We start from the raw sequence: 23,573 nt of genomic DNA, 5'->3' as shown, positions 1-23,573 counted from the left end.
CTTTTTGTCATACAAGAATATCAAATATTGGAGCTGAGAGACGGCCTGCTGTTGAATGTCGATACAAAACAACATACTGTACATGAACCCCCGAATCTAGACGCCATATCGTGACCAGACCAATTACTAACCATGACCACTCTTGATTTATGGTCAAGCTGATCCGTTAGGAGTCAAACTGCTGGATTATACAACATCTGAGACGTGTCTTTAAGCTTTTAACCCTGTCGAGAAGCAGACGAGCGTTTAGAAGCTCAATCACTGGCCAATCACAGCAGCTGACAGCCTCGATCGCCCAAATTACCTTCACCTTAAACCAACCCCGCTCTGTAGAGACGCCACTGTTGACCTCTGACCTTTCTCTCGCTCTCATCAGGGTCGCCTCGTCTGGAAAACGCCTCGTTGGATCACTTAAGCAGCGGCTGACTGTTTATCTTGTATCCTTGATACAAGATGGCGGCGCGAGTACATCGCGAGGCTCGCGGTCTCTCCAGATTCTGTAATTTAGCAGTATTTTTCTTGCTCATTTCGGGTCTGTTCGTCCAGAACAGTTGTGCCTTAACATCGTACACCCAAGGTGAGCTTTTGGATATTGGTTTGCGAATTTCCGACAGTTTTATGGACAACCTTCGACTCCTTCCTGAGATCGCCAGATCACCCGAGGCTATGCACTCTGCCCGGCCGGGCGGAAGTGCTCGCAGGCGCCGGCGAGATCGTAAACAAAGGCGGGGGAAGCGCGGAGGACTAAGAGCTAAGCTAAAGCTAACACCACACCGGCTCTCTTTACCCAGCATTTTCCTTGCCAATGTACGGTCGCTGTTGAACAAAATGGAGGAGATTCGACTCAACATCACATACAGCAAGAGACTTTTGAACTGTAATGTTCTAATTTTCACGGAAACATGGTTAAACAGCGGAATACCGGACAACGCTATTGAGCTAGCGGGACGCCATACATTCCGGGCGGATAGAACATTACATGGCTCCGGTAAGACCAGAGGTGGTGGATTGTGCATTTACATTAACAAAGCTTGGTGCACAAACTCTGCTATTGTTGGGAGACATTGTTCAGCTAACCTTGAGTTTCTCATGGTTAAATGTAGACCGTTTTATCTACCGCGGGAGTTCACTTCCACTATTATAACTGCAGCCTATATTCCCCCGGATGCTGATGCCAAGTTTGCTATGAAAGAACTTCACGCAGCCATCAGTAAACAACAGACCGTTCACCCGGAAGCTGCGTTTATTGTTGCGGGTGATTTTAATCATTCAAACTTAAAGTCAGTGCTACCGAAATTTCACCAGCATGTTTCCTGTCACACCAGAGGAAACAAAACCTTAGACCATGTTTACACAAACATGGCTGAAGCTTACGTCGCGACACCCCTCCCCCACTTGGGACAGTCAGATCACCTTTCTTTGTTCCTCACCCCCAAATATGCACCTCTGATCAATCGCGTGAAGCCATCAGTGAAGACCATCAAGGTGTGGCCTGCGGGGGCAGATTTCTCACTCCAGGAAAGGTTTCTACACACAGACTGGAGTATGTTTGCTTCTCAAGCCACCAGTGGCTCTCACACGGACATTGACTGCTACACCTCCTCTGTACTGGATTATATTAATACCACCATTGACAGTGTTACAACCCAGAAGCAGATCACCACATACCCAAATCAGAAGCCATGGATGAACAGGGAAGTGCGACTCCTATTGAAGACACGCAATACTGCCTTCAGATCAGGAGATGCACAAGCCTATAGCACATCCAGAGCAAATCTGAAAAGGGGCATCAAAGAGGCCAAGCACTGCTACAAGCTTAAGATAGAGGGACACTTTTCCAACGCTGACCCTCGGCGCATGTGGCAGGGCATTCAGGCCATCAGTGACTACAAACCCTCTCACTCCACCCCCGCAGCCACTGATGTCAACTTCCTGAACGAGCTAAATGACTTTTATGCTCGCTTTGAAAGAGACAACAGAGAAACTGCCACCAAGCTCAAATCCTCAGCTGACCACCCACCGATCACACTCTCCTCCACAGATGTCTGCAATGCACTGAGCAGGATCAGCGCGCACAAGGCTGCTGGACCAGACAACATCCCTGGACGCGTACTCAGGGCATGTGCGGAGCAGCTCGCTGGGGTTTTTACAGACATTTTCAACCTGTCTCTTGCCCAAGCAACTGTACCAACATGCTTTAAATGCACTTCCATTGTGCCAGTGCCAAAACACTCCAGCCCGAAGTGCCTTAATGACTACCGCCCTGTAGCACTCACACCCATCGTAATGAAGTGCTTTGAGCGGCTGGTCCTGGCACACCTAAAAGACTCTCTACCATCCACATTGGACTCACACCAGTTTGCCTACCGTAGCAATAGGAGCACAGAGGATGCAGTCTCCATGGCACTGCACTCTGTGCTCACACATCTGGACAATAAGAACACTTATGCACGCATGCTGTTTGTTGACTTCAGCTCAGCATTCAACACTGTCATCCCAACTAAGTTAATAGCCAAACTTGGAGACCTGGGCTTCAACACCTCCATGTGCAACTGGATTTTGGACTTCTTGACCAACAGACCCCAGAATGTTCGATCAGGCTCCAACTGCTCCACATCCATCACACTCAACACTGGTGTACCACAGGGCTGTGTGCTAAGCCCGTTCCTCTACTCCCTCTTCACCTCCGACTGCAAGCCTGTGTACGGATCTAATTCCATCGTCAAGTTTGCGGACGACACTACGGTGATTGGTCTCATCAGCAACAACGATGAGACTGCCTATAGGGAGGAGATCAAGCACCTGGCCACATGGTGCACCGAAAATAACCAGCTCCTCAACACCACCAAAACGAAGGAGCTCATCGTGGACTTCAGGAAAGTGTCAAGAGGCACACACGACACCATCCACATCAATGGAATGGCTGTTGAGCGTGTCTCCAGTTTCAAGTTCCTGGGGACCCACATCTCGGCGGACATGACCTGGACAACCAACACCTCCAGCCTGGTCAAGAAGGCTCACCAGCGCCTCTTCTTCCTGAGGACACTGAGGAAGAATCAGCTTTCCTCCACTATCCTGGTGAACTTCTATCGCTGTGCAATAGAAAGCATCCTGACCAACTGTGCTACAGTGTGGTATGGGAGCTGTTCTGTTGCAGAGCGCAAGGCACTGCAGCGGGTGGTGAAAACCGCCCAGCGCATCACTGGGACTCCACTACCTGCCATCGAGCACATCCAGAGGAAACGTTGTCTGCATCGAGCTCGCAGCATCCTTAAGGACTCCTCTCACCCAGCCCACAGACTGTTTTCTCTCCTGCCTTCCGGCAGGCGTTTCAGGTGCCTCCGGACCAGGACCAGCAGACTAAAGAACAGTTTTTTCCCCAGAGCTGTCTCTTTATTAAACTCTAACCCTCATTGATCCCACTCCCCTTATATACTGATTGACTCTCCTCTCCCTCCTCACACCTGCCTCCATTTTGTTATTTGCAATACTATAATGTTCATTTGCACTGCTGACTGTTATTACAGTAACAACTGTTTACATATGCATCTTGCACTACTACCTTGACTGGAATATGCTCATTTGCACTGCCGACTGTTTATTTACAGTACCGACTGTTATATATACATTGCAATATCGTACCTTAACTGTAATATGCAATTACTTTCCACTGCACTCACTCGGATAGCTTCTGTCCAAACTTTATTTGCACTACTTTAAATCCATTGTTATACTGCTCATTAGCCTAACTTATACATATATCTATTTGTAAAATTCTGTTTATAGTAATATCCATCTGTATATTATGCTCACATTCTGTTTATAGTAACAGCCATCTGTATATATATTCATAGTACATATCTATCTGTAAAATTCTGTTTATAGTAACAGCCATCTGTATATTATATTCAGTACATATCTATCTGTAAACATTCTGTTTATAGTAATAGCCATCTGTATATTATTATATTCAGTACATATCTAGCTGTAAATTCTGTTCACAGTAATAGTTATCTGTATATTATATTCATAGGACAATCTATCTGTAAATTTTTGTTTATAATAGTATTCAACTCTATATTTATTCAGTACATATCCATGTTCTGCACTTATGAACCACTGTATATCCTGCACTTGCTGCTATTGCACTTCTGGTTAGACCTAAACTGCATTTCGTTGCCTTGTACCTGTACTTGTGTAATGACAATAAAGTTGAATCTAATCTAATCTAATCTAATTAGTAGGTGAAGTGCTACAAAACTGCACTGAATGTCATCAGACCTTGAGATGTAATGCCAAGGTCATTATAAAGAGAGATATTACAGAATTTTATTCTATTTTACAATTGTTATATGCAGAAATATAATATTTTACATTTGTTTGACTTTATTTTGCTTATTATATTAAATTATTATTTTTAATATTAAGTTGAAAGTGGGTGACAAGAAGAAAATTATTATTAAAGTCATAGTTTTTTAGTCTAATTTTAAATATTAAGCTGAAAAAGTGTATGTGGCATTAAAGTTGTATATTGTAAGGTCATTAAAATAATGAATAATATTAAATAATATGAAACATGTATTTTACGTCATTTTATTATTTTTAATAACAATAAATATTTTGATAGATTTTTCATGTCACCCAAACTTATCCAAGTTAAAAATAATAATTTAAATAATTTTCTTAAAATATAAAATCTAATATATATTTTAATTGTTAAACTAAAAAAGTGTTTGTGCCATGAAAATTTTACATTTTATGGTCATTAAAAAATGTAAAAATGAATAATATAAAATAATATGAAACATTTTTTTTCCTGCATTTTATTATTTTTAATAACTCTAAATATTTTTTAGAAGTTTTTCATGTCACCCTTACACCCATACATAGTTAAAAAAAATTTTTTTACAATAAAATCATTCAAAGATGCATAGTATTTAATATTGGATTTTTCTACATTTTAATATTTTTTAATAACTATAAATATTTTTACATTCTTTCTAATCCAAATTATGGTTAATTTTAAATAATTAACATTTTACCATATATTTTAATTATTAAGCTGAAAAAGAGTAGGTGGCATGAAAATAGTACATTTTATGGTGATTGAAATAATGTGAAGATGCATAATATTAAATAATATAAAACATTTTACATTTTTAAAAATAAATTATTTTGAATAACTGTAATTGTTTTTATACATTTTCATCCCACCCATACCCAACTTCATTTACAATTTACACCAAAAGTGTAAATAAGTTTAATAACTTGATTTTTTAAAAGAAAAACATTTTTCCGAAGACGAGCCCTTGCTGGTGGAGAGCCTTAAGGAAATATGAGTTTTTATTAATTGCAGTATTATATCCTTACCCACAATGGAGAGGATGACGACCACAAAGTCAAAGATGTTCCAGCTGACGGTGAAGAAGTAGCAGCGCAGGGCGATGATCTTGATGATGCACTCGGCGGTGAAGACGACGATGAAGGCCAGGTTGATGTAGTAAAGGATGTACTCGAGGCTGGGAGACTGTTCGTCCGTCTCCACCATCATCGTCACCATGTTGAGGATGATGAGCAACATGATGATGATGTCGAAGGCTTGTTTGGACACCAGGTCGAAGAAGAAGCCCTGCACTGGGTTCTGATGAGATCAACACACACACACACACTCAATCAACATGTGTGTGCGCTGGAGATCTAAGCTTGTAAGACTTTGTTCTACGTCATTTTATTCATAATAATAATTTAAACAAAAACAAAAAAATGCATAATTTTTTTATAGTCAATACAATTAGTTTAAAAAAAAAGAATAATAATATTACAAATATATTTGTACTTTTTATGGCATGACCAAAACATTTTTTTTTTTTTGCATGGTCATTATACTATACTTATTATTTTTGATATACAAAATTATACATATATATATATATATATATATATATATATATATATATCATTAAGTTATTATATCATTAAAATATGCTGAAAAAGTATGGGTGACATGACAAATGTATATTTAAATTTTTTCATGGTCATTATACTACATTTTATGTAATATAATACAATATAGGAGTCATTAAGAGATTATATAATTAAAATACGCTGAAAAAGCATGGGTGGCATGACAAATGTATATTTTTTGATGGTCATTATACTACATTTTATATAATATAATTTCTATAACATAATATAATATAACATAAAAGCCATAATGTCAGGTTTGAATCACTAGGTTGTGATTGTGATTTGTACGAGATGTTATGATCTTTGAGTCACTCACAGGAGGTCTTGGGATCGGTTTCTGCGGCTTCTTGGATCCCAGTTTCTTCATGGCATTATAATATTTCTTCTGTTCCTCTGTCATGAAGATGTCCTGTCCACCTAAGTGCACACAAACACTGCTGTTATTATTACCGTCTTCATTACACTCATGATCACACCGACAGCCTTTATGACTTTAATACTTATCTTTCGTTTCTGTTGGTTGAAGTTGTCAATGATGACACCAATGAAGAGATTGAGCGTGAAGAAGGAGCCGAAGATGATGAAGATGACGAAGTACAGGTACATGTACAGGCTCTTCTCTTTAATGGGCTGCTCTTCCACCTGATTCATCACATTATACACACTCAAATGAGCAAACAGAACTTTCATATGGGTTTCAATATGGGGTTTATGAACTACTTACGGATCGCGAGTCGACTGCGGCGTACATGATCTCCATCCAACCCTTGAAGGTGGCCTTGAGAAGAGGACAAACCGTTTGTTAAAAGCATGTTTCTGGTATCAGAATAACTTCTTCTCTTCTCTGATGACGAGGGCGGGGCTAGAACCTGTCACTCACATGAGATCTACCAATAGCAAACCACAACCGTCCAATCAATTCCTCACAGACAAAATCAAGCCCCGCCCACATCTGTTCTCGCTCCAGAAGCGTTTCACTCGGAGATACGGAACAATAGAGAAGAAAAGATGAGCGCAACTTCTGTTTCATGCCGACTTTTAATTATGACACTTTCACATAAATACTTTATTTTATTTTTAATATTAATATAAATTATTATTTTTAACATTAACTTGAAAAAGTGTGGGTGACATTTTTATATAAATATGTGTATACTTTTTTCATGTCTTTATATATATTAAATTATTAAGCTGAAAACTGTGGGTGGCATAAAAATTTGATTTTACTATATTTTTTTATTTTAATATCTATAAATATTTTTTTTTACATTTTTCATGTCACCCATACTTTTCCAACTTAAAGTTAAAAATAATAAATTTTCTTTAAAAATAAAGTACAATCGAATTTATATTGTAATTATTAAGCTAACATGAAAACTGTATATTTTATATCCATTAAAATAATTAAAAAATGAATAATATTAAATGATATCAAAATCTATTTTATTTTTTAATAACTATAAATATTTTGTATACATTTTTATGTCGCCCATACTTACCACATGCACATAAAGTTAGAGAGTTCATAAGATTAGCAATACTTTCTTTTACTTCTGCTCTTGTCATCTTCAGATGTTTTGTACATTTTGTACTCATCAAGAATGAGATTTCTAATAAAAGCAGGAGAGAAACGCTTAATTAAGTAGTGATGTAGACCTGGGCAAATATGGATGTGCTGTGAATCCCTACGGTTGGTCTTTTCTCCTTCGTTACTGGTAATTACTGAAAGGTTTGTATTGGGCGAAGTCACAGGAAGTGATGAGAGGAGTTAAGTGGCCTGTTGCTAGGCGACTGCATCAACTAAGTTAAACTGAAGAATAAAGTGCAAAAGCTCTTGCTGAGCACAAAGTTCAGGATAAAGGCTAAATATAAATGTCCACTGACTTGCTGATTGATCCGCGCTCTCGGACACACAGAGGTGGGAAGTGGCCGGAAGAAAACCAACAAAAGTAAGTGGGGTGGAACGGATCGCACTTCAACTTTACAGGTCAAAAAACTGCTATATTAACCATCATAGAGGGAAAGTTTATGATTTGGACGTGTTTTGTCTTTTTAAACTATTTTAAACGCGGAAGAAGAGGCGAACATCGGGACTCCCACACACACAGTGAGAGAGAGAGTGAGTGAGAGAGTGAGTGAGTGAGTGAGAGAGAGAGAGAGAGAGAGAGAGAGAGAGTGAGTGAGTGAGTGAGTGAGTGAGAGTGAGTGAGTGAGTGAGTGAGTGAGTGAGTGAGTGAGTGAGTGAGTGAGTGAGTGAGAGAGAGAGAGAGAGAGAGAGAGAGAGAGAGAGAGAGAGAGAGAGAGAGAGAGAGAGAGAGAGAGATTTATTTAGAGAGTTTATTCGGTTTATTCGTCTTAAAGTGACGGCTGCCTATATATATATATATATAAAAATGATCCGATCCATGAATTTTGTGATCCGGTCCACCACTTAAAGTAATCTCAGCACGTTGTTGAAGTTGCAAATAAACAATGCAATTATTTTTTTCGAGTGCAGAAATCTGACCCGTTTCATTTATGTGTGACTGACAAATATGAATCACATTATGTTTATTAGTTTATATTAAAACTGCATAATCCAAATGCATTGAAATTTTATATGCAATTAAAATAAATAAATCTTGTTACATTCATATTGACTTATTTTGCATTACAGTAATGAGCAACTTCACATTTTCGCTTTTTGTCATAAAAATGTTTTATTGCTCCTTTTTAATAACAATAAATATTTTGATAGATCTTTCACGTCACCCAACTTAAAGTTGAAACTAATAATTGAAATAATTTTCCAGCATGTATTGTAATGGTTAAACTGTAAAAGCTCACCACTTGCAGGAGCGCGAGGTACCCTGCGCCCACGTTGTCGAAGTTGACTTTGACTTTGGTCCAGTAGAACTGTGTGTTGTTCATCTCCAGACACTCAGACTTGTTGTTGATGTCGGAAGCGTTGTAGATGAAGCCCGTTCTGTTGACGCAGCGCCCGAACTTCCCAGCGAACAGGTTGACCCCCATGATGCTGAAGATGAGCCAGAAGATCAGACACACCAGCAGAACGTTCATGATGGACGGGATCGCCCCGATCAGAGCGTTGACCACCACCTGGAGACCACACGAGACACGCAGAACCGTCACACACACACACTTCACACCACAATCAACAAACACCAGGCGCTGTCAATCCAGCTCTGATGGTGATTTATGAATGGCCTTTGGCGATTGGCATTTATGCTTTCGTGTCAGCGATCTAAAACTCGTGATGTGACGAGGCAGTTTAAATGTCATTTACAGCCATTCATAAAGCATGAACATTATTAAAAGCTGAACTCGACAGGATTAAATGCATCAGAGGATATGAGTTCACTACAAATGAAATTAAAACAAGTATTTCAATGCCAAAGCAAATGCATTTCATGTGCATTTAGCAAGTACTTGATTTAATATATTCTCAATATTAAAATCTTATGCATTTCATATTCAAATATGATGAAATCTTCTAAGAATCGTTCACTATTCATTTACAATACATCAAATAAATTGGCATATTTTTGTCTCACAAAAGCTGTCAAGTCTACATCACATTTCTCTTCATAATTTGCATGCAAATCAGTTTTTAGGAGCAATGTTAAACACTTTTTCAGTTTAATAATTAAAATGCATATTGGATGTTACATTTTTAGAATATTATTTAAATTATTATTTTTTACTTTAAGTTGGACAAATATGGGTGACATGAAAAATCGATCAAAATATTTATTTTTGTTAAAAATAATACATTTTTAGGAGCAATAAAACATTATTTTTATGACAAAAAGCCTCATTGTGAAGTTGCTCATTACTGTAATGCAAAATAAGTAAATAAGAATATAACCAGATTTATGTATTGTAATTGCATATAAAATTTCAATGCATTTGGATTGCATAGTTTTAACATAAACTAATAAACATAATGTGATTCATATTTGTCAGTCACACATAAATGAAACAGGTCAGATTTCTGCACTGCAAAAAAAAATAATGGCATAGTTTATTTGCAACTATTTGTTTTGATTTAAATAATCAAATTTAAAAAAATGCATTTATTCCAATTTCCTAGAATCAACAAAAATGGATGAAAATGAAAAAGTCTTAAATTTAGGCCTAAATATTTTGATTTAAATGCAACATATAACTAGAAAACAAATTTCTGTATGTAATTTTTTACATTTATTTTAGTCTGAAATGAAACATCCTCGACAGGTTTCGTGAGATTCACAGATAACATGCTTTGCAAACATTTTTCTGAACACTGTATGAAATAAACCAAGGAATAATCACAACAACACCATATCATCATTGTCAACATGCAGGAAATATTAGCTGGATGTAAAAGTGCTGAGACTCATTCAGCGGGTTTAGCTGTTTCTAAAGGCTGTGTGTGAGCGAGCACTTTCTCTCTGCTGTCGCTCTAAAGCGCTGTGAAGTTTAATATGATTTTCCAGATTTACGGCCAGCGGACGGGGAATTCCTCGCCTCTCAGACTCACTTTCACTGAGCGTGCAAATCTAAACCAATGCCATTCAATCGCTCTCACTGCGCTGGACAGAACTGCAGACTAACAGCAAATCACACTGTACATTACATAAGCATATTTCTTTTTGATTGATTTCTTATTATTTCTTTATGGAAGCTTGTTTCCGCCCCGGGACAACATTTTAAAAAGATAATTGCGACTTTTGATCTTGCGATTGCAAGTTATACACTAAAGTTTCATCTCACAGTTCTGACTTTTCTTTCTGACAAAGTTTACATCTCACTATTCTGACTTCTTTTCTCAGAATTATAAGTTTATATCTCGCAATTCTGACTTTTTTCCCTCAGAATTATAAGTTTACATCTCACTATTTTGACTTTTCCCCCCCAAATTGTAAGTTTACATCTCACTATTTTGACTTTTTTTCTCATAATTGTAAGTTTACATCTCACTATTCTGACTTTTTTTCAATATTCTAAGTTTACATCTCACTTTTTTCTCAGAATTCTACATTTAGATCTCGCAATTCTGAATTTGTTTTAAATTTCTAAGTTTAAATCTTGTAATTCTGACCTTTTCCTCAGAATTCTACATTTATATCTCGCAATTCTGAATTTGTTTTAAATTTCTACGTTTAAATCTCGTAATTCTGACTTTTTTCTCAGAATTCTAAGTTGCATACCTTTTGTGTTGTAAACCAATTACCTTTTTTTAAATGCCATGGCAAAAACAAGCTTCCATGTTTCTTTAATCCATTGTAAATCGAACTTTTATAATTTTTTATGCATGTTTATGTTCTTAAATGGTTAACTGGCTGAAATATCACTGTGGATGAAATGTGCGGTATAATAATATTCTAGCACAGCATGTAGGTCTATGAGCATGGTGATGTCTGGATGAAGATGAAGATAACACTGAGTGGGTGAGTGATGAAGAAAACAAGCAGGCGACGAGGCGGCACTGGCTTCCCACATGCTAAAAGCCCATTTTTGACATTCAATTATCCAGAATACTGATGGTGTTTCCCAGCGGACAGAAACTAGCTTCATCATCTGGCTGTTTCTCCTCATTCAGTCTGTTTAATAATCTACCGCAGGGCCTGAGACAGCACAAACACTACTGTACACATGATATATCACAGTAACACCCTGTAATACTGACAGAAAATCAAACCAATTAATGCATACAAGAGAAGGAAAAGAAAGATAACACTGTAAATGTAACACTGAAAACAAGAAAATGCGGTCCCACCCTGCCCAGAAGTTCTCCTTCGGATAGTTTATTTCAGTTTTTTATATGCTAACACAATTTTAAGAGACAGTAGATGTATCAAATGATAATTTAATAATAAAACAATTTTTTTTAGTCATATATTTTATCCTTAAATAATTAAAATCTACTCAAAAGGTCACAGTATTATGTAATATTTTAATTTTAATACATTTATATGTAGTTATATATATTTTATTCTTTATTTTATTAAAATCCACTCAAAATGTCACTGCATTAATTATGTAATTTTATAAGGACTTTATGACAAAATAATCCCAGTTTATTTCCCAATACTGGAAAGTCTTTCCCCATTTCTCCTGTAAAGCTTCCATCAAAAAAACGAGACGTCTCCCTTCAGAGTCAGTCTGCATGAAGATTAAACGGATCAAATTTGATTAAAGAAAAGTGCAGTGAGAATATCACAGAGACGGAAGCAGCTTTTATAACAACCACTGATGCTGTAAAAGACACTGATATCAGGAGGACGTGTAGATGCGGGTTAGTGGAGTTACTGGTGGATAGAAGTAAATAAACTCAACAAAAACATGATCATGTTGGGCTGATGGGGGAAATCTGATGAAAGCGTCACATTTCACTCAAAAAAGAAGAAAAAAAGAAAATAAATTACACTTTGTATAAAGTAAATTAAGCTTTTTTAGGACCGTTATGATTTTTTTTTTGTGCATTGTCTCATTATTAATAACAATGAAACTTTTTTTTTTGTAATTATCATTATTCTTAATGTTAATTCTCATTAAATTCTCATTAATGTAATAAAATAATGTTTTACTAATATCAGCATTGTTATTAATATCAGCATGCCAATTAAATTAACATTTTTTTTTTACAATTACTATGAGATTTTTGGTTGAAAATGTGATTAATTGTCATGAAAATGTCATAATACAGAAAGAAAAAAACTTAATTTTCCTCAAATAAAAGCTTGATCTTTTTGATTTTGGGGTGAAATATGACCTGAACATCATTTCACACCCACAGATATTTTCTTTATAACTCACAAATGAGATTTTAATCAGCTATTCAAACAATCTAATGCAATTAATTAGCAGATTAACATAGTAACCCTGCTTAAACCAGCATAAAGTGGTTAGTTGGTCTGGTTTGATGGTTTTAAAGGGGTTTTTGACCATCTTAAACCCTCTAAACTCTTAAGAATAAAGTTATTAGAATCAACGGTTCCACGAATAACTTTTAACATTTATTGCACAAAAGATTCTTCATAGTGGAAAAAGGTTTTTTAGATTATTAAAATGTTTTCACACTAAGACACAAATGGTCACTGGAAGCTCCTTTTAAAAACCTTCTCTAGAGGCTGCTTTCACTTACAAAACGTGAATATAAAGTAAAAATAAAGGTTCTTTTTGGCATCGATGGTTCTATGAAGATCCTTTATGTAATATACATTCCACGAAAGGTTCTTTAAAGTAGAAAAAGGTTCTTTAGATTAATAAAATGTTCTTCGCACTAAGAAAAAAATGGTTCTTTTAAGAACTGATCGCTGAAAGGTTCTTTGGGGAACCAAAAATGGTCAGATCAACTTTTAAAAACCTTTATTTTTAAGAGTGTTTGACCTTGAAACCACCTCAGGCTGGATTAATGTCGTTTTAATGTTTGTTTTTCCATCCTCAGCAAATTCCCTAAAACTGTTTTTGAAACTTCCTGTCTGTGAGCATAAAAAGAGAGAAAAGGCCTCTGGAAATGGAGCATTCACAGATGTGACAGAGAGACGAGTGTATCTTACCCTCATGCCTTCAAACCGGGACAGCGCTCTCAGCGGTCTGAGCGCTCTGAGCGTTCGCAGAGATTTGATGGCAGCAAAGTCGGAGTATCCGAGTGTGTTTGCTACGAGGCTTACTAGAGACACCTATGAGTGACACAGAGCCGAGGACAAAGAGAAGATACAAATGCAGCGTTAATAAAACACACGTGCGACAGTCCTGAGGAAGGAAAACACACGTCAGAAGGCGGCGCTTCTCTGTGCTGGGAGGAAGAATGAGGATTAATCGGGACTGGTTTTCTCGGAAACCCAGTTTCAGCAATCAAAGCTGGATCTGTCAGTGATAAATGTTGTTTTAAACGGCATGGGTCATTGTTTTCTCCCGACTCTTTGACCTGTTAAGGGCTGAAGGGCAGTTTAGTGGGCATCTTTGAGCCGTCTACTGAGTGTACTCGGACTCGGGCCCGTTCGGAGCGGGTCTTACCCTCATCCCAGCAAAGCGGGAGACGGCGCGGAGAGGCCGGAGCGCCCGGAGAGTCCGAAGAACACGCATGGTTCCGATTTGGTCATAATTGAACGCACTTGCCATCAGACCAATCACTGAAACCTGTATGAATTGAATTATAGTTCGTTTAGTTACCTTTCACTATTAATTTACAATACATAAAATATTTTTAACCTAACATATGATGTTCACTACAAATTAAATGTAAAAAAATATTTCAATGCCAAAGTAAATGCATTTCATGAATTATAGTTCGTTTAGTTAGAGTTTCTCGTGAATTTCATATTATTCATATTAATCAAATGGGAATTTCAATGCCAATGTAAATGCATTTCATGTGCATTTAACAGTTTTGAATGCACTTGATTTCATATATTCTAAATATTATAATTTTATACATTTCATATTCAAATATGATACAATTTTCTAAGAACCTTTCACTATTAATTTACAATACATAAAATATTTTGAACCTAACATATGATGTTCACAACAAATTAAATGTAAAAAAATATTTCAATGTCAAAGTAAATGCATTTCATGAATTATAGTTCGTTTAGTTATAGTTATAGTGAGTTTCTTGTGAATTTCATGTTATTCATATTAATCAATTGGGAATTTCAATGCAAAGTAAATGCATTTCTTGTGCATTTAGCAGATTTGAAAGTACTTGATGTAATATATTCCAAATATTAAAATTGTATAAATTTCATTTTCAGATATAATCAAATTAATCTTCTAAGAACTTTTTACTATTCATTTACAATACATCAAATATTTTGAACCTAAAATATGAGTTCACTACAAATTAAATTAAAAAAAGTATTTCAATGCATCTCATGTGCATTTAACGGCTTTGAATATTTTATTTGTTTCATATTATTCTAATAGGACAAATTTAATAGACATTAAAATGACTTGTGTCTAAAACACATAAATATATATTCTATAAATTAAAAAAAATTTTTAAAGCAAGACACTAAACTTTTTTTTTTATGCATTGGTCAATTTTGAGATTTTGGGCTTTTTGGCTTTTCACAATGTGTTGTTTCAGATTAGTGGAAAGACATCCAAAATGTACTTTTAAGTGTTTATTTTATTGTTATTTATCTATTTGTGTCTGTAGATTTCAATTTCAATTCATATCTTTAAAGGCCGTTTTCACAAAATGAGTTTTTTCTCCACTTCAGAAGCACTTATATTCACCAAAATTTACAGTTTTATTCCTATCTATATTCTGGAGGTTTTGACTGAGGGGTTTGTTTCTATATCATTTGCCTTCATTTTTACAACATTTTATTCCTGAAAGCATGGTGAAAATTAAGTACTTTCTGTTTGTTGGCAGTTTTTTCTGATTTATGGAGTGATAAAAAGAGAAATCCAAAATCCCCTCAGTAATAAACTTTAACTCTAATATGTCAACCAAATAAAACAAGTATTTTAAACCTGTTTTTATCCAACGTTCAGATATTTGTTCTGGAACTGTATGCATATTTACTTAGATAATGCATATTTACAAAAACTTGTAACAATTTTTTTTTTATTATTCTTTCTGTTCTAAAAATATAAATTTTAAGCACATTTTCTACATTTCATGTATTTGAGGTGAAGGTGAAGTGTGTAATTTCTCCAACACTTACATCACCAAACAGATACGAGAAAGTATTTTAACATAAAAAATAATTACACTCTTTAGCTTTCACATCACATCTTCAGAATTTAGCTTCAAATTCACAGCCCTCCTCACCAATATATTTCTTTTCACTGAATTTAACCGCATATATAAAACTCAAATCCATATTTATAAAAGCACAGTACAGTAAAGATTGTTCCATGTACACTATGAATTACAATGAATTACAGTGTTGTAGTTATTAACAGTGATACGGTTCTGGTTGTTTTGGCTCTTTGGTCACAGTAACAAATGCCATTTATAATTGAATAGATAAAGAATTCTCTACCACAAATGTGACCCTGGATCACAAAACCAGTCACATGTCGGGTATATTTGTGGCAATGGCCAACTATACATTGTATGGGTCAAAAAATTATCGTTTTTTGTTTTATGTCACAGATCATTCGGATATTAAGTAAAGATCATGTTCCAAGAAGATATTTTGTCAATTTCCAACCATAAATATATAAAACATGTATTTGTGTGAGTGAATGCAGCACAATCGCCAACATAAATGAACTACTTTAAAGGAGATTTTCTCAATGTTTCGATTTTTTTGCACCCTCAGATTCCAGATGTTCAATAGTTGTATCTCGACCAAATATTGTCCTATCATAACAAACCATACAGCAATGGAAATCTTATTTATTCAGCTTTCAGATGATCTATAAATCTCAATTTCAAAAAGTTTACCCATGTGACCCATGTCCAGGGTCACAAATATAGAAATGCAGCTTAGAAAATCGGAATAATGAGAAAAATACCGAATTTCTACAATTATCTATTAGTAGAAAATTTTTTTTCTCAATTATCCTGAATTAACCCCTAAATTTTTTATGTTTTGATAATTATTCTATAAACATTAAAAATCCTTTTTTTGGACTAACTCTTTCAAAGGAAACAACAATTTATAGATTTTCTTTATTAATTTAATGTGCATTTAACACTTTAAAATCACTAAATATTAAAATGAACCTACACTATGAATTCAATACTTTGAACACTATGTTTTAAAAGTTGTGCATAAATTGATATAGAATCAGCCAACCCAAATATGTACATACTTTACATATGAATACCTACAAATACTAATGAGATTGTGATCATGAATAAAATGGAAAAAAAACCCTACACTATGAATTCAATACTTTGAACCTAAACACTTAATATTTTAAAAGTTGAGCATAAATTGATATGGAATCAGCCAAATATTACAGTATACTTTACGTATGAATACCTACAAATACTAATGAGATCGTGATGTACTGAAATACAGGACCAAAACAAACAGCACCGTATCACTGCACTGTATCTGGAGAGCGAACAACAGCAAAACAATATGACAATTACTATAAATGATCTTTTAATAACACTCACAAAATGCTAAAACACATTTATTTGATTATTATATATCATAAAAGTTGATCTCTGTAAAACTGGCCTCATTCAGTCTTCCTGAGATTTGAAATGTTTTATAATAAAGCACTATGGCTGTTATTCATATGCAATTAGACGCTGTAAAAAGTAAGCGGATGCACTTACATCCACGATGAGAAAGTCCAGCCAGCACCAGTAGTTGGTGAAGTATTTCCTGAAACCGTAGGCGATCCACTTCAGACTCATCTCTAAGATGAAGATGTACGTGAAGATCTTGTCTGCGTATTCGAGCACCACTTTGACCACTTTCCTCTGTTCAATGTAGATGTCTTCAAATGCCTTTCAACAGAGAGAGGTGCAGAAGAACACACACAGTACAGGGTGAGGAAGACTTCAGACCTTCATCTGTTCATTCTGTCAGGATTACACACAAGCTACCCAATATGACAAAACAGCAGTGTTTAGATCCTGATGAGCCATGTTTTAAAGAAAGAAAGTCATTCGGGTTTGTTAACAGTGTTCATTTAGCATCATAGAGATATTATTATTGTTTTTATTAATGTTGACTTTTAAAAATTAATTATTTTTATGTTTTCTGTTTTCATTCAGTTCTGTTTTTGCCATTTCAAAAAAAGCCTATAGTTTTTATTCGTTTTTATTGTAACTAGTACATCAAGTTAACCTACATAAAAATGAGAAATGTTTCCTTGGATTCTAGATGAAAAAATAAATTTTATTTTATTTCAGTTAATTTTAATTTTTATTTCAAGTAACGGAAATGTAGTTTTATGGTTATAGTTTTAGTTAATGATAATAACTCTGGTTTGGACGAGTGTTAATTTAGTATGATTGAGATAATAATAGTTTTATTGTATTCATTTTTATAAATATTTTGAATGTTATTTTGTTTGTTTGTTTGTTTTTAATTCTACTTAACATTTTAGTAATTTAGTTGTGTGTTTTTTTTTAAGTATGTCTATATAGTTTTTATTAATTTTAAATAATATAATAAATATATTAATTTATATATATATATATATATATATATATATATATATATATATATATATTTCAGCTAACGATTGTTTTATTTCAAGTAACAAAAATGTTTAGTTTTTATGATTTTAGTTTTAGTTAACAGATCTGGACCAACATTAGGATGAGCAAATGATACATTTGTATTGTTGTATTATGTCTTTCACTCTCTATTAAGTGTCCAGTGTGTGTCTGAGCGGTTCTACTGCACATACGATGTCCAGGCAAACATCTGCGTCCACCAGACTCTGCACTGGTTCTGTCGACTCTGCAGTTTCTCGTTTTCTGCTTACTTTCAGTTTTCATGTGTAATCCTTCAAGTGCACGTCTGAAAGAACAGCTGGCTGCTGAAGCTGCTGGTAAATGCCACTAAAATACCAGCCGGTCGACACACACCTGGCACCCGCGTGCCGAGACCAACACTGACATTCGGCCCTCTCTGGGAGGCACACACACAGGGTCTTTAAGGAAATCACCAGTGTTATATAATATTATGCAGCGGGAATATATATTTTTTTGCTCTGGCATTTTTGCTACTGTTTTCTGTGTTGTGCATAATCTTACAAAGTCTGGTTATGATTAAAGTCAACATGAAATCAACACTGAACCCATTTGCTTTCTCAGCAGATGTTCCTGGTCTTATTGTCATCCATCATCAGTGCATGTTATAATAAATGGGATTATATCATATTACAGTAAAGATTACAAGTATGATAACATTCCTTCAGTGATACATTAAACCATTAGGCCTATATAATGCTTAACGTTATTAGTTAATGCATATGAACTGAACACATATACACTACTGTTCAAAAGTTTGGCGTTAGTGAGATTTTTATTTATTTTTTAAATCTCACCAAGGTTGCGTTTATTCAATGAAAAATACAGTAAAAACAGTAATATTGTGAGATATTATTACAATTTCAAATCAGTGTTTTCCATGTGAATATATTCTAAAATGTAATTTATTCCTGTGATCAAAGCTGAATTTATAGCATCATTATTCCAGTCTTCAGTGTCACATGATCCTTCATGATTATTATTAATTTTGAAAAAAGGTTCATATACTTTTTAATGGAAACCGTGATAGATTTTATTTTTCAGGATTCTTTGATGAAAAGAACAGCATTTATTTGAAATAAAATCTTTTGTAACATTATAAACATCTTTTATATTATATTTTTTAAAACATATAATCATCCATATATAAAAAAAATTTATGAAACTATTTTAATGCACATTATCTAATGAGCCAATTAGATCATAATTATTCAATGCAATAATGAAAGTGTTAGTGAATGTCACATTTGTGAGCAATAACTGCTTAAAAAAGCAAGAAAGCGCTGCATTTCAGTCTTATTGTCGGCCTTTTCACTCGATAAACCTCAAAAAACACAAAACCGTCAGGCAACAAATGAACAGAAGTGTTAATTTAGTGCTAAAGCGAGGCTGTGTGACAGGACGAGCGAGGCTGGGAGTATAACAGCTCGTGGCACGTGTTGCTGTAGATTAGCGTCAGACGACTTCTCTCTCAGAGACGCCGGTCAGCAGGCCGTCGGCTAACAGGAAGTGAGCTGCCACTTCCTGTCTCACACACAGCAACTCCTGTGTGCTTGGTTTCGAGTCAGTGAGGAACAAGCTGTCATGAGGTCAGTGAAGCAAGCAAACCGACCAGTGAGAAGTCTTTACTGGCTCCTTCCCACAAGCTCTTTAAGGCAAGACTCTTCTGGCAAAACCAGTGTTTTCACGCTCGGGTCAGTTTCTGCTTTCATAACGTGTGACTTTACAGTTTTATTCATATCTTCTGAAGGTTTGCTCATACTGTATATCATTTGCCAGATTTATATAACATTTTATTCCTAAAAACATGTCTTTTTTTCTGCCAGTATGGAGTGATAAAAAGAGAATACAAAATCTCCTCTGTAAAAACCTTTAACATGTCGACAAAATTAAACCATCGTTTTGAACCTCACTGTATCCAATGTTCAGATGGAACCTGCTCTGGAAATTTATGCAAACTAATTCATATTTAATTTGATAATGCATAATTTGCATATTTAAGCATAACATTTTGTCTTAATGTACTTTGATTAATCAACTGGGAAATGTGGTGCGATCTATTAGTTAACTTTTTTACCCTCTTCACCTGTGGTGTCTCGCCGTAAAGGGTTAGTTCACCCAAAAATGAAAACATTGTCATCAATTACACACCATCATGTCGTTCCAAATCCGTAACACAACATCAAGACAATACAGACAACAGCGCAGCGTTTAAAGATCATTTACGATGACTGGAATCACAGAAGTTCTCTGCTGAGGTGTGAGTGGACTCTTAAAGGAGTAGTTCACCTCAGAATTAAAATGTCCTAAATTATTTATTCACCCCCACTTCATCCAAGATGTTCATGTCTTTCTTTCTTCAGTCGAAAAGAAATTAGTTGGAAAGTAAACATTCCAGGATGTTTCTCCATATAGTGTCTTCAATGGGGTCCAACGGGTCGAAGGTCCAGATGTGAGTTTCAGTGCAGCTTCAAAGTCTCGACACGATCCAGCCGAGGAATAAGAGTCTTATCTAGACAAACCAGCGGACATTTTATAAACAAAATAAACATTTATATACTTTTTAACCACACATGCTGGTCTTGCACGTCCACGACTTCACGCATTACGTAATCCCGTTGAAAGGTCAAGCGGTGACCGGACGCAGAGTAGAAAAACTCCATCTTATTTTCTCCTCCAACTTCAAAATCGTCCGACATCGTTGTTTTACCTTTTTTTATTAGTATTTTTGTAAATGAGTCTTTGCACGTTCTCTTTGTAAACACTGGGTCGGTTCTTACGCCTAGGTCACGCTTGACCTTTCATCCTGATTACGTAATGCGTGGACCATCACAGCTAGTGCAAACCGAGCATTTGTGGTTAAAAAGTATATAAATGTTTATTTTGTTTATAAAATGTCCGCTGGTTTGTCTAGATAAGACTCTTATTCCTCGGCTGGATCGTGTCGAGACTTTGAAGCTGCACTGAAACTCACATTTGGACCTTCAACCCATTGGACCCCATTGAAGACACTATATGGAGAAACATCCTGGAATGTTTTCCTCAAAAACCTTAATTTCTTTTCGACTGAAGAAAGAAAGACATGAACATCTTGGATGATCAGGACATTTTTATTCTGAAATGACTTTATCCTTTAATGGTTAAAAGCCAGAATGAACCTCACTGGACTGTCAATGAAGGAACAGAAATCTCTCAGATTTCATTAAAAAGATCTTCATTTGTGTTTCGAGGATGAACGAAAGTCGTACAGGTTTGGAACGACATGAGGAAGAGTAAAGGATGACAGAATGTTGATTTCTGGATGTAGAGACGAAGCTCACCAGCGCTCCACTGCTGAGGAGGATCATGAAGATGATGAAGGTCTCGAACCAGCTGTGCTCCACGATCTGATAACACGTCTTCCTCAGACGCCACCAGGCTCGGCCCAGACCCTCCGACGTGTTGATGTCACAGCACTTAAAGTGACGTACACACACTGGGGGAAAACATTATTAATTTGTTAACAAACAAGTATTCATTACTTCAATGAGCTCATTGTCATTAGTATTTTGATTTAGCTTTTATTTTCAGTGTTCATGTTCATTTCTGTATAAAAAATTATTGTAATTTCGTTATATGCTTTTGTCGTTTTATAAAAAAAAAATGTTTATTGCTACTTAGATTTTATTTATTTATTTATTTATTTATTTATTTATTTATTTCCAGTCAAAATTTTTGTGATTCAACTTGGCAAGGCAACATTTCTAATTCTTGTTTAGCTTAAGTTTTTCAACTAATATTTTTATTTTATTTTATTTCATCTTAATTTCAATGAACGTAAATGTTAATTGACTGCACTGGCTCACTGTGTCCTACAACTAAAAAGTAACAAAATATGAAATAATGTAACTAAATGATAAAATAATATGAAAACATATTAAAAATATTTAAAATCACTAACAATAAGTTCTCAAACAAATTATATGAAGTAAAATTAATACATTTAGTTTGAATATCATGAATTTTTTTTTATTATTATTGTGGGAGTATACTGGGGTCTGTGCTATGACATCGTTTCCTGTTGTATGTTTTGTGTCACATGACAACGAAATGATTCCTGTAGACTAAATGAATAAATGTAAATGGCTACAACACACTGACTAAATATTAACAGTATTTTAAAACAAAACTGCTTCACTTCTTAAATTTCTAAAGAAATTATCCTGAATTAAAGAATATCCCAAACTACTTTATATTTTGTAATACAATAATAGATTATCCACGTATCGAGCGCAAGTAATTGAGACCATAAGTGAGAAGAAGATACTGCTCATTAGCCTAACTTATACATATATCTATTTGTAAAATTCTGTTTATAGTAATATCCATCTGTATATTATGCTCACATTCTGTTTATAGTAACAGCCATCTGTATATATATTCATAGTACATATCTATCTGTAAAATTCTGTTTATAGTAACAGCCATCTGTATATATATTCATAGTACATATCTATCTGTAAAATTATGTTTATAGTAACAGCCATCTGTATATTATATTCAGTACATATCTATCTGTAAACATTCTGTTTATAGTAATAGCCATCTGTATATTATTATATTCAGTACATATCTAGCTGTAAATTCTGTTCACAGTAATAGTTATCTGTATATTATATTCATAGGACAATCTATCTGTAAATTTTTGTTTATAATAGTATTCAACTCTATATTTATTCAGTACATATCCATGTTCTGCACTTATGAACCACTGTATATCCTGCACTTGCTGCTATTGCACTTCTGGTTAGACCTAAACTGCATTTCGTTGCCTTGTACCTGTACTTGTGTAATGACAATAAAGTTGAATCTAATCTAATCTAATCTAAGAAGAAACTCATTTTGCTGACTTTTCCACTTTCAAAACCTCTTTGTTCAAATCAACATTTGAAAACGCAACTTCAAAAGACTTCAAAGAGCTTGAAAACACTTCAGAAGATCACAAATGCAGTTCCAGTGAAACGTGGAGATCAATACGTGAACTGCTCTTCTGTGTAACACACACACACACACACACACATCAGTAAGTGATGAAGTCAGCGCTGGTAAATGGACCTCGCGAGGCTGATGTAAAAGGTCTTCGTCTTGCTAATCTGAAGCTCTTTTATGTGCCATAATCCCGGCCGGTATCACTGGCGCTCTTAAAGCTCCACGTCTATAACAACGAGTCCCTGCCATCAAATCCCATTTGAGTCTCGCATGGCCGTGGAAGCGTCTCCATTACTGGCATCTGAGCTCTTCTAAATTAACTTATTCCCTGTAAACTTAATAACAGGGTTATGGTAACAGGGTTCTCTCAACTCAATTTGTAGCGATGCTCCTGCTCTCCTCAGACATTTTAGCACTCGGGCATCACCATTCATCAGACAATTAACAACATCAAGACCAGATCAAC

At 35.1% G+C, this 23,573-nt stretch overlaps 1 protein-coding gene across 1 annotated transcript in view; it reads right to left on the bottom strand.

The window, feature by feature from the left end:
- scn5lab (sodium channel, voltage gated, type V-like, alpha b) overlaps positions 1-23,573 on the bottom strand; it is a 162,440-nt gene that overhangs the window by 5,765 nt on the left and 133,102 nt on the right. The window contains 8 exon segments of the mRNA XM_084398457.1: positions 5,371-5,641; positions 6,284-6,384; positions 6,468-6,609; positions 6,692-6,745; positions 8,794-9,066; positions 13,512-13,634; positions 17,210-17,383; positions 21,460-21,614. Coding sequence (XP_084254583.1) covers positions 5,371-5,641; positions 6,284-6,384; positions 6,468-6,609; positions 6,692-6,745; positions 8,794-9,066; positions 13,512-13,634; positions 17,210-17,383; positions 21,460-21,614 — 1,293 coding nt within the window.

The sequence above is a fragment of the Rutilus rutilus genome (genome assembly GCF_951802725.1).
Source record: "Rutilus rutilus genome assembly, chromosome: 24".
Classification (NCBI taxonomy): Eukaryota; Metazoa; Chordata; class Actinopteri; order Cypriniformes; family Leuciscidae; genus Rutilus; species Rutilus rutilus.
Note: the sequence above shows the minus strand (reverse complement) of the source record. Positions and strands in the feature narration are given on the sequence as shown.